The sequence below is a fragment of the Microcaecilia unicolor genome, chromosome 13, assembly GCF_901765095.1.
Source record: "Microcaecilia unicolor chromosome 13, aMicUni1.1, whole genome shotgun sequence".
NCBI classification, from domain to species: Eukaryota; Metazoa; Chordata; class Amphibia; order Gymnophiona; family Siphonopidae; genus Microcaecilia; species Microcaecilia unicolor.
This window is the reverse complement of record NC_044043.1, coordinates 26,838,826-26,851,203: the sequence shown is the minus strand read 5'-3', so window position 1 is coordinate 26,851,203 and position 12,378 is coordinate 26,838,826. Positions and strand designations below refer to the sequence as shown.

The 12,378-nt window shown below is 47.2% G+C and overlaps 1 protein-coding gene across 1 annotated transcript in view; it reads right to left on the bottom strand.

Moving 5' to 3' along the window:
• TSPOAP1 (TSPO associated protein 1) overlaps nt 1-12,378 on the bottom strand; it is an 864,237-nt gene that overhangs the window by 508,672 nt on the left and 343,187 nt on the right. The window contains exons 10-11 of the mRNA XM_030186055.1: nt 8,193-8,371; nt 7,993-8,099 (exon numbers count right to left, since the gene is read on the bottom strand). Coding sequence (XP_030041915.1) covers nt 7,993-8,099; nt 8,193-8,371 — 286 coding nt within the window. The remainder of the gene's footprint in view (nt 1-7,992; nt 8,100-8,192; nt 8,372-12,378) is intronic.

Here is a 12,378-nt window from a genome sequence, read left to right as displayed (position 1 = left end):
AGCTAGAGACCATCCCTCGGTAGCATGCCAACGCTGCCACTTGCACCCAAAGGGAATTATAAGCCAGGCCTTTTTGTAAGCCGTCCTGCAAAAAGTCCAGGACCAGCGAGACCGTAGCCCAAGCGGGTGTGACCTCTTTCGGGACACACTACTCCTCAAACTTACGCCATATCCGAGCATATGCTGCGGAAGTAGACCACTTGCGGGCCTGCAAGAGAGTGGCGATGACCTTGTTAGAGTAGCCCTTATCTCTCAATTGCACCCTCTAAAGAGCCAGGCCGTAAGACCAAATTGGCAGGGATCCTCCATCGTCACTGGGCCTTGAACCAACAGGTTCGGTACCCGAGATAAAGGAAGTGGAGTCTTCACCAGGATCCTGCGGAGATCCGCATACCACGGACGCCTTGGCCAATCTGGAGCGATGAGAATCACCAATCCTCGGTGCAGTCGAATCCGCAGGAGGACTCGTCCTATCAAGAGCCAAGGAAGGAACACATACAGGAGGCCCGAGGGCCAGGGGTTGAGCAAGTGCATCCAACCCCGCCGAGTGAGGATCTCTCCGTCTGCTGAAAAAGCGAGAGACTTTGGCGTTTGCACTTGACGCCTTAAGATCCATTCCGGGAGTCCCCCATTTGGCACAAATCTGAAGAAAAACTTTTGCCAGTTCCCATTCCGCCGGGTCGATTTGATGCCTGCTGAGAAAATCGGCTTGCACGTTGCTCTGACCTGCTATGTGAGCTGCTGACAGAAGCTGCAAGTGTAGCTCGGCCCAGTGGCAAATCTGAGCGGCCTTCGCGACCAGGGCCCTGCACTGAGTGCCACCCTGACGACTGATCTAGGCCACCGCTGTCGTGTTGTCTGACAGAACCCGGACAGCAAGCTCCTTCAGAGTCTTGTGGAAGGCCAGAAGAGCCTGAAATATCGCTCTCAGTTCCAAGCAATTGATGGACCACCCCGCTTCTACGTGTGTCCACTGACCCTGAGCATAGCTTCCCTGGCAATGCGTTCCCCAGCCCAAAAGGCTGGCATCCATTATCACCAGGTACCAAGAAGGAAGCGCGAGGTGCATTCCTTGTCGGCAGCATCCAGTCGGAGAGCCCCCAATCCAAATTGTGCCGGACCGCAGGGAGCCACGTTAGTCTGCGTTGACATTCCTGGGAAATCAGAGACCATTGATGGAGCAGGGCAATCTGCAGTGGCCTCATATGCGCTCTCGCCCAAGGAAACACCTCCAAGGTGACAGACAACGACCCCAGCAGCTGGACAAAAGTCCCAAGCTTGAAGGCGAGGCATCCGCAGGAGCAGACGGACCTGATTCTGAAGCTTGCACGCCTGTGGTCGGGGGAGTAAAGACAAACCCCGAGGGCCATGTCGAACCAGACCCCCAAAATACTCGAGAGACAGAGGGGGTCAGGTGACTTTTGGGTATATTGACCCACCCAGCCTAGAGTCCTGCAGGACTGTAACCACTCTGGCTGTGGCAAGATGACTTTCGTTTGCCGAATCCGCTCTGATGAGCCAGTCGTCGAGATAAGGGTGAACTCTGATACCCTCTCGCCTGAGAAAGGCAGCTACCACCACACTACCTTGGAAAAGGTACAGGGAGCTGTGGCTAGGCCGAAAGGCAAGGCCCCGAAATTGAAAATGCTGGCCCAACACCGCAAACCGGAAAAACCTCTGATGCGGGGACCAAATAGTAATGTGCAAGTAAGCTTCCTTGAGGTCCAGACGGAGCGCAGGGTTTCCATGCTGAAGTGTCTCACTATTAGGGCCTCGCTGACTTGTCGTAAGTCGAGGATTGGTCTGAAAGACCCGTCTTTTCGAGGCACCACAAAATAATGGAGTAGCGACTGCAGCCGCGTTCGGCAAGAGGCACCGGGATCACTGCTCCGAGGTGCAGCAAGACTTGCAAGGTCTCCTCTACGTCACATCGGGACTCCAAAACACGTCTCTCACCGGGGCACCGAATTCCAATCGGTAACCTTCTCTGATCAGGTCCTAATTAATCTTGACCCACTCCTCGAGAAAGAGGGAAAGACATCCTCCTACTGCAGGAATAGAGGAGTGGACTGGCGTCCCATCATTGTGAAGTACATCCCTGAACTCCTGGCTGCGACCTGGCCGCTGCGGAGCGTTTGTCCGAGCGAAAGGAGTTCCTCTGCTGAAACGGGCACGTTGAGAAAACCCAGCAGAGCGCCCCGGGCGATACCTGCGAGCTTCACGGAAAGCGAGGTCCTTGAAGAAGAGGGACACAGGACCCTTGGAAGCAGGCCTTGGCCTATCCTCAGGTAACCGCTGGGGCTAGAATCCCCTAGGTCTTTAACAATCTTCTCCAAATCCTCTCCAAATAACAGAGGCCCCGAAAGAGTAACCTCACCAGCCTTGCTTAGAGGCCATGTCTGCCGCCAATGCTGCAGCCAAAGAAGGCGGTGGGCAGAAACCGCCATAGACATCTGCTTAGCCGAAGCTCTGACCAGATCATAAAGGGCATCAGCCAAAATGACAGGGCCGACTCCATCCGTTGGGCAACCTCAGAGAGGGGACCCCACACCCTCTGCGGGCGGTTCCACCGCCTGTTGTAACCAGGAAAGACATGCCCGGGCTGCATAGGAACTGCAAATAGATGCCTTAAGGCAGGACCGATATTTCAAAGGTCCGCTTCAGCGCGGATTATAGCTGCCGGTCCTGCATGTCTTTCAAAGCAAACTCCTCCCTCTACAGGGAGAGTGGTCTTTTTAATGACCGCCGTGACCAGTGCGGTCCACTTTAGGCATCCCAAAAAGGGCCAAGTGAACCTCACTCAGAGGGTAAAGGCTGACCCACAGCCCTGGCCACTTTCAAAGGCCCATCAGGGTCAGACCATTGAGCTGAAATAAGCTCCTGGATAGAGTCATGCACAGGAAAGGCTCGCATAGGCTTCTTAGTACTCGCCATCCTAAGATTAACAGAGGAGGCATCGCCTCGGCAGGATCATCAATCGAGAGGGCCTGCAAGGTGTCAGCAATGAGAGCTGGCAGCTTGTTTGCGGTGGAAATCCGAACCGCATTGGGATCATCCGAATCCCGTGGCAAACAGGCACCGTCCTCTGGATCCTCCGTCCATGAGGGCCTGCCAGATCCCTCAGACTCCCCACAGCCTGACCACAGGGGGGTAAGGGAGAATGCGCCACTTACAGACGGGGAATTTACCAGTCATGTTAGCGTGTTTCCAACGCTCGGGGGGGGGGGGGGGGGAGAAGAAACAACATCTGTAGCCATCCCTGGGGCATCAACACCCGGAGGGAAACCAGAATGCAACGCAGTGTCAGACACCTGCGGCAGAGCTCTTTTCAGCATGAAGGCCTTATGCATCAGTAGCACAAACTCAGGGGAGAAAAACTCACTCTGGCCCTCTGGCCCCGAATTAGGTGAAACGGAGGTTGGAGCTCCTCTGGCAGCCTCAAACGAGGCGCCCCCCTGCACTCAGACTCTCCCCCATCACAGGGCTCAAGGCATGCGGCGCTTCCAAATGGCGCCAGCTCCATCGAGCGGGAAGAATCATCGCTCGCCATGCTCGTACTAGCTCAAGCATCTAAGGAGCATGTACTGCAAAGCCCCACTGCTGACCTGCATTACCACAGAGGGAGCAGCGCTTACTCCTTCAGCAGCCATCACACGACTGGACGGAAATATAGCAATAAAATGGCGGCTTCGCAACAAAACATACCCCGTTCGGAATGCTATCCGCAGGAACCTCCCCAGAGGAGCTGGGCACCACAGGGAAAGGTCGAAACCTATATGCCTTTAAAGTGGGCACCACCAGCCACAACACCCCTGCTCAAACTGGCAAAGCACAGGAGTCACCCCAGGCAGAAATCCAGGAGCTTATCAAGCTACGTTCATGTCAGGAGTGCTGGAAGTCAAAATTATTGCTGGACATACTTAAATTAATATGAACCAGCTTGACAATATTAAACCAGCTTTCTGACCTCTGAGAATTTAATTTAATTTAAATTTAATTTTGTTACATTTGTACCCGCGCGCTTTCTCCACTCATGGCAGGCTCAATGCGGCAGGCAATGGAGGGTTAAGTGACTTGCCCAGAGTCACAAGGAGCTGCCTGTGCCGGGAATCGAACTCAGTTCCTCAGTTCCCCAGGACCAAAGTCCATCACCCTAACAACTAGGCACTCCTCCACTAATAGAACCACCCCCTCCCTCAAGAAGCACTGAGGATGGCACCAAATGGTGGTCAGAGGCCTGATAGCCTTTTGGTTTTCTCAATTAGTCTTGATTAACACACCTTTTGTTCCATCTGGGAGCAGGGCTTCAGAGCAACCAAGCCAGACAGTAAGGCTCCATGACTAGTAACTTCAAAGAGGACAACCTGTGAAAGTTGTCATCTTTCCTGACTTCAGAAAAGTATCTGGAGTTCTGTAAAGGAAATAACTGGGAAAGAAAGAAGTTTTGATCTCTCTCTGCTCCTGTTCCCTCTCAGTTCTTATTAGTTATAAAGCAGAGCTCAGGGCACTACTTGGGGCTGTCTTTCTCTGTGCAGCAGAGCACAGAGCTCTGCTTGGGGTCTACTGCTTCTCTCTCTGTGCAGGACACTACTTCTCTCTCTCGGTCTCTGACCCCGCAGAGCACGGGACTCTGCTGGGCTGCCTTTGTTTCTCCTTCTTCTTTCTCTGCACACCTCCATCTTAAGCCACCAGAACACAGAGCTCTGGTGGCTGGCAGCTTCTCTCTCTTCCTTTCCCCCTACACACATATATACCTCTTGCAGCACAACCCCAAGGCTTCTCCCTTCCTCTGAACAAACACCCTATCCTTTCTTTCTCTCCCTAAACACACACAGATACAGCCCTGTACCAGTTACCTGTACTAAGTGCTGTGAGCTAATACATATATGCAAATATAATATACTGTATTAATCCAAATCCGTGTGGAGTGCGTAGTCTTTGGGAACCCACTGCCTCTGTGAACTGGACCCCGGGACCACCCTTGACAACGATTGCTGACAGTCCACACCTGTGCGTGTGCCTGCCAGTCAGCTGATCAGCATCAGCTGATCTGATGATCCTGCTGCACGCACGTTGCTACTGCAACCTCCCGCCTTCTCTGCCTGCAGTCGACGACGAGGCTGCAGCATCTAGAACTCTGGACCGTCTGCTCTGGTGACTCTGTGTGCCCCTGCCCTGCTGCCCTTAGCTGCTACCATAACGTCCTGAGGCAGTGAGGTAAGGGGGGAAATAAACATTTTGAATGGACATGGTCAGTATACAAGAGTGTATTTACCTGCCAGACGTTCACTATGTTGCCGTTTCCCTCAAGATGCAAATAAAGTGATGGATTTGTTCTTCCCTCCGGGTATTCCCCCCCCCCCCCCCTCATTTATGCGATTTAAACAGCTCACGGGCTGCTCCTGTAGAGAAACCCAGCCCCCAAATCTCCGCTCCCTCTCCGTTTCCTCAAGATGCAAATAAAGCTATGGATTTGTCTTCCCTTCCGTGTATTCCCCCCCCCCCCCTCATTTACGCGATTTAAACGGCTCACTGGCTGCTCCTGTAGAGAAACCAGCCCCAAATCTCCCGATCCCTCTCCCTCCTCCTTTTCTGTATATAAGCTCGGGAGCTGTTTTCGTTGTACAGGCGGAGGGTGCTCTCTCAATGGAGCACCGTGCACCAAGTCCATTCCATTCTTGGAATCCTAATTCCCTAATTAAGTCTTTTGATTTTTTTTCCCAACAAACACATCCATTGTTCATGTTTTAGAATTCTACATTTCTGTAACCTGTGGTTAAAATACGTTTTAGTATTAGAGGACTTTGCATCTTTAAATTAGCCTTGAGGCAGTTGGAGGGGGGGGGGGGGGGGAAGAGAAAAAAATATATCTACAAATAAATCAAACAGAAACAAAACAAGCACCCTTAAATCGGTGTGGGCTGTGCTGGTCAGTGGTCCCCACTGTAAGCTGGAGCTGCAGGGGTTAAATTGATTCAGCTGCTGCAAGCAGAGCTGACATTTGTGTGTCTGTGAGAGAGAGAGAGAGACCAGCTTGACAGTCTTTTGTGTGTGTGTACAAGAGTCCCTTAGGAATCTTGAGGGAAAAGGGTAAATTGGCTGAAGGGATGGGTGGGAGCCTAAAGAGAAACAGCCTGTGGGTTTCTGTGACAGCATGTTTTAGCCCAAGAAGATGGTAAAACTTGCCAAGGTGGGATGGGCAGTTACATTTTACAGTTGCCAAGTAACCTATTTCCAGGAGGGAGATTGTAGTCCAGGACTGGATTTCTGACAGCCCTATCCTGTTGTATTGTGGGATCTACTGCACTGATCTCTGAACTTAAAAAAAAAAAAAGAACCAGGGACTACCAATCACACTGCTTTGGGTGGTACCTTTAAAACCAGGACTGACCAAAAAGTCTCAGTCCTGGAACTGAGTAATGTTGTATCTCTGAAATGTAACTATGGTCATTAGAGAATTTTTAACATGTTCTATCACAGGCAAGTCTGAAAAGTATATGTCTTTTTTTGCAAGATTACTCATCACTCTTGCAAACAGCATAACTGCTGGGCCTTGCAAGAGCAGTGGCTAATTCAGTTCGAGTCTTCTCTATTGGTAGCAGGAGAGAATCTTATGAAACAATTTACCTTTAGGTATTAGTTCTGAGCAATCTTTCAAGAAATTTAAGATTATGTTAAAATCTTATTTCTGTACTAAAGCTTATTCTGGTTCATAATGTAGGGAAACTACCAGGGATGGCAGGCAGCCCCTCTGCAGTTAGGATACAGTGATGTGACTGTTCTTGATATGATTGTGTTCTTTTCAATATTGGTAAATGGGTGATAAGGAACCAATGTGACAGGGGGGCGGAGCGAGATGCAACAAGAGGCGGGGTGAGGTGTGGAAAGGGGCGGGGGTTTGGCGTGAAATGGGGGCGGGGCAAGTGTCCTCTTTTTTTAAGGACAAAAAATGGTAACCCTACCCATCAGCAACTTCACTGGGGGTATCCTCACGGTTGTGAACATTTCAAAACACATTCTCGTTTATCGAGAAATGCATTGCCATTCAAGCATGCACCCCTTCTCCCCCATTCACTTTCCCCTTTCTGTTCTGAGCCTGGATAGAGAGGGACAGTAGCAGGAAAAAAACCCCCAAAAACTAAAAATACAGAAAGACGATGGGGTCCACCTCAGAGGTCTCCAGGGATCACCACTGGCCCCTGGACCCTGCACTAAAGAACAGTGTGTTCCCATATCCCCAGTGCACTTCTAAGTAACAAGAGTTGAGAACAAAGGGGCCCTTTTATTAAGCTGTGCTAACTTTCATGTACCAAGCCCATTTCTACTGCAGCCTTTAAAAAGAAGGCATTTTTCTATTTCCACAATATGCGACTATGTGCTGTTAGCGTGGGGCCATTTTAAAAAATTACCATGGGACCACCTCCTATTAGGCTCCCACGTTTTAGACAGGCTAACTGGTTAGTATGACAGTATTTTTTTATTTTAATTATTTATTGCACTTGTACCCCACATTTTCCAACCTATTTGCAGGCTCAATGTGGCTTACAAAGATCTGTTATGGCATCGCCATAACAGGGAAGAAATACAATTGGTGTTGCAAAGAGATAGAAGAAAATAAGAGGATCTGGTTATGCAGCTGTACAGTGAGACATTCTGAACAAAGGAGTGTAAGGGTTGTGTTCAAGTCATTGTCAGTATGCTAGTTGAATAGTGGATTCACAACCATTCTCTACCACTCATGTGCTCCCTCAAAAAAAAGTGAACGTTAGGCGCGAACAGACGGCAAATTAACGTAGAACACTTTAGCGTGTCCTGTGTTTGGTGCATGTTAGAGCCTAATTGAACTTAGTAAAAGGGCCTCTAAATGCAGAATTTCAGAGTTATCTAAACATACTTGTGCTTCATGAACAGAATTTATCTGTTACCCCACTGTGCAAAGTAATGAAGCTATGTTACATGCTACCCACACCCGAAACAGAAGAATTACTGTACCCTTTGCATTTTCTAGGGAAAGGTTTACAAAACTGGATCCACTCTCATCCAAAAAGTCAATGTCTCCCCAACTGATTATATCCCAAGAAGAAAATACATCTATGGAAACAGAGCAGGATATATTAGATCAGAAGAGAAAATCAGAGCTTCTTCAATTAAACCAACAAATTTTACATACCCTATTTCAATTAATACCTCTTTCCTGCTGGTCTTGATTAAAATCTGGTGAAGAACAGCATGGAATTCTTGGTAGTTCTGAAGTCATGGGTGTAGAGATTAGATTCCCATTTTGCAGCTGAAAACGTTTGAGCTCCTGAGATAGTAAACTAAACTGTTCTTTCTGACTTCTGCATTTTTCTTCTAAATCCTTTACCCTTGCCTAATAAGAAAACATAAGATTATAAATTCTTATAGCCTCCAAAACAGAGCACAGTCAAAATAGCTTAACAAAAAATATTAAATATTGGCTTTGCCTAAACCATCTTGCCAGGTATCTGTGACCTGGATTGGCCACTGTTGGAAACAGGATGCTACTGTTGGAAACAGGATGCTGGGCTTGATGGACCTTTTGTCTGCCCCAGTATGGCAATACTTATGTACATGTTAGAATATTGGTAAAATGTAGGGTTTAAAAAATTTTTCTTAAGGGTCATTAATTTATCTAACTGGAAAAATATAGAATTTCTAGAAATAAATACAATTAGACTGTATGGATGCAGTGAGGGCCAAATCCAACAGCCCCTAAGCTATGTGTCAATTCAAAGGGAACCCTCATAATTAATGTTAAGAAACCTGCTGGATCTTGGAGTGTTGGTAGCCTTGTGGCTGCAGTTAAGCGTATTGTATGATTTTCTTTATTGAAATGTTGAATAAAAACAATCTTAAATTAAAAAAAAAAAAAAAGAAATCTGCTGGATCGTTTAGTATTGTTTAATAGAGAATACATAACTATCCAGTGAAGTATTTTCTTGCATTTATTAGGATTTATTTCCCATCGTTTTGAGGAAATTCACCCAAGGTAGCATATGGCTAAAATAACCTGGAAATATGCAATAAGTGATTGAAGGTTGTTTTTTTTTTACCTGTTGTAAACAGTACACACTAGCAGTCAACACAACCCATTCAAACATCGTAAACAGCACAGGGGCTAAGTGGAGGTGAAACATATAGACAGATAAAATAGAGCAATAGAAGTTTAGATAGAAGATAAGTATAAAGGACTTAAGGAAATATTGCACAGAGTCAAAAATGGTTTTGTGTGTCATAAACAAGTCCTGCTGCAGTAAGTTCAGCTTTTTAGCCCTTCTGTGGGTGACTATCTACTGAACTACTTCTTCTATCAAAGCTTGGCAGAAGAGCTAGGCTATCTCTTCCTTGCCATAATGAAGGAAGGTAATAAGCCTCAACTAGTGGAGGAAAGGCCTCCTCTGGATACTTCAAAATACATGTGCAAATTGCAGTTTTGCCCCTGATCCACCCTAACTTCAAACTGTAACAAACGGGGAAATATAAAAGATGTGGAGGGGCATTTTCGATATGACGTCTAAGTCCGACTTTGGACGTTTTGCAAAAAACATCCAAAATCTGAATAGCAAAGAAGGTCATTTTCAAAAAAGAAAAATATCTATCTTGTTTTAAAAAAAAATGTCCAACTGCAAAATGCACAATATCAAACCATTGGGATGTAGGAGGACCCAGCATTTTTAATAGACTGGTCCCCCTGACATCCCAGGAAAGCAATAGGGAGCACCGCAATGGACTTCATAAAATGGTCCCAGGTACACATCTCACCATTATTCCCTTACCTTGTCTGCTGAGCCCCTCAAAACCCACTAAATTGGAGAGTCATGGGATAGGAGGTAAGTGTCCTATTGTGGATTAAAAACTGGTTAAAAGATAGAAAACAGAGAATAGGGTTAAATGGTCAGTATTCTCAATGGAGAAGGGTAGTTAGTGGGGTTCCCCAGAGGTCTGTGCTGGGACTGCTGCTTTTTAACATAAATGACCTAGAGATGGGGGTAACTAGTGAGGTAATTAAATTTGCTGATGACACAAAGTTATTCAAAGTATGTTAAATCGCGGGAGGATTGTGAATAATTACAAGAGGACCTTACGAGGCTGAGAGACTGGACAGCTCAATGGCAGATGACATTAAATGTGAGAAAGTGCAAAGTGATGCATGTGGGAAAGAGGAACCCGAATTATAGCTACATGGAGAAGGAGTGGCCTAGTGGTTAGGGTGGTGGACTTTGGTCCTGAGGAACTGAGTTTGATTCCCACTTCAGGCACAGGCAGCTCCTTGTGACTCTGGGCAAGTCACCTAACCCTCCATTGCCCCATGTAAGCAGCATTGAGCCTGCCATGAATGGGAAAGCGCGGGGTACAAATGTAAGAAAAATAAAAAATAAAATAAAATCATGCAAGTTTCCATGACAGGAGTCATTGACCAAGAAAGGGATCTAGGTGTAGTCATCGATGATACGTTGAAACCTCTGCTCAGTGTGCTGCGGCAAAAAGAAAGCAAATAGAAATTTAGGTATTATTAGGAAAGGAATGGAAAACAAAAATAAGGACTTTATAATACCTTTGTATCGCTCCATGGTGCGACTGCACCTCGAATATTGTGTGCAATTCTGGTCGCCGCATCTCAAAAAACATATAGTGGAATTAGAAAAGGAGCAGAGAAGGGCGACAAAAATGATAAAGGGGATGGGACATAAGTACATAAGTATTGCCATACTGGGAAAGACTGAAGGTCCATCAAGCCCAGCATCCTGTTTCCAACAGTGGCCAATCCAGGTCACAGATACCTGGTGTCAGACTTGTGTTCTTGTACCAAGTAGAGCGCTGCTGAGCCCGGTACTCAGACCAGGTTCTGCTAGGCGGCCGGACAACCCCGGGTTTCACCTGCGCTGACCGCCGTCCCCAGAGGTTGAGCCCTAGGTGCGGGCAGCCTGCAGGGCTTATGAGACGGAGCGGGAAGAGGGGTGGTGAACATGACAGCCAGACAGGCAAGAGAGTGATCCAGGTACAGGCAAAGTCAGTAGGCAGGCAGTAGGCAAGAGAGTAATCCAGGCACAGGCAAAGTCAGCAACAAGGGACAAAGTACTGAAGAAGCACACTACTAAGCAAGTAACACCTACCAAAGCATGGAGTCCAGGAAGAGCTCAGCTGATAAAGTGCTGGCGTCTGACATCAGCAGGGAGAAGGAGCACAGCCATAGGACAAGAGCAGGGGAAGAAGGAACCAGAAGACCAATAGGAGAGAAGCAAGGGAAGCCAGGCACAGAGAGAGAAGACAGGTGGGTGGAAGCAAAGCAATCAAGGAGAATGGAAGCCAGGCAGAAAGAGAGCAGACCCAGGTGCATGGAAGCAAAGCAATCAAGGAGCCTGCAGACAGAGAAGAACTATACAAACATGGCTCCGGGCTGTGCCAGTCAAGTGTGCGTGTCGACGGGACCCCACGCAGCCCGAGGACACCGCTTGCGTTGAGGTAAGGGACATGACACCTGGCAAGATCCCAAAAAAGTACAAAACATATTATACTGTTTATCCCAGAAATAGTGGATTTTCCCCAAGTCCATTTAATAACGGTCTATGGACTTTTACTTTAGGAAGCGGTCCAAACCTTTTTTTAAACTCCGCTAAGCTAACCGCCTTTACCACATTCTCTGGCAACGAATTCCATAGTTTAATTACACGTTGAGTGAAGAAAAATTTTCTCTGATTCATTTTAAATTTACTACATTGTAGCTTCTTCGCATGCACTATTTTTGGAAAGCGTAAACAGACGCTTCACATCTACCTGTTCATGGAGCGATACAAAGGCATTACAACATTGTCATTTTTGTTTTCCATTCCTTTCCTAATAATACCTAACATTCTATTTGCTTTCTTAGCCCCCACAGCACACTGAGCAGAAGGTTTCAACGACGACACCTAGATCACTTTCTTGGTCTGTGACTCCTAACGTGGAACCTTGCATGACGTAGCTATAATTCGGGTTCCTCTTTCCCACATGCATCACTCTGCACTCGCTCACTTTCAACGTCATCTGTCATTTAGATGCCCAGTCTCCCAGTCTTCTAAGGTCCTCTTGTAATCTTTCACACTCCTCCTTCGATGAGACGACCCTGGATAACTTTGTGTCATCAGCAAATTTAATTACCTCGCTAGTTACTCCAATCTCTAGGTCATTTATAAATATATTAAAAACCTGCGGTCCCAGCACAGACCCCTGGGGAACCCCACTAACTACCCTTCTCCATTGGGAATACTGACCATTTAACCCTACTCTCTGTTTTCTATCTTTTAATCAGTTTTTAATTCACAATAGAACACTACATCCTATCCCATGACTCTCCAATTTCCTCTGGAGTCTTTCATG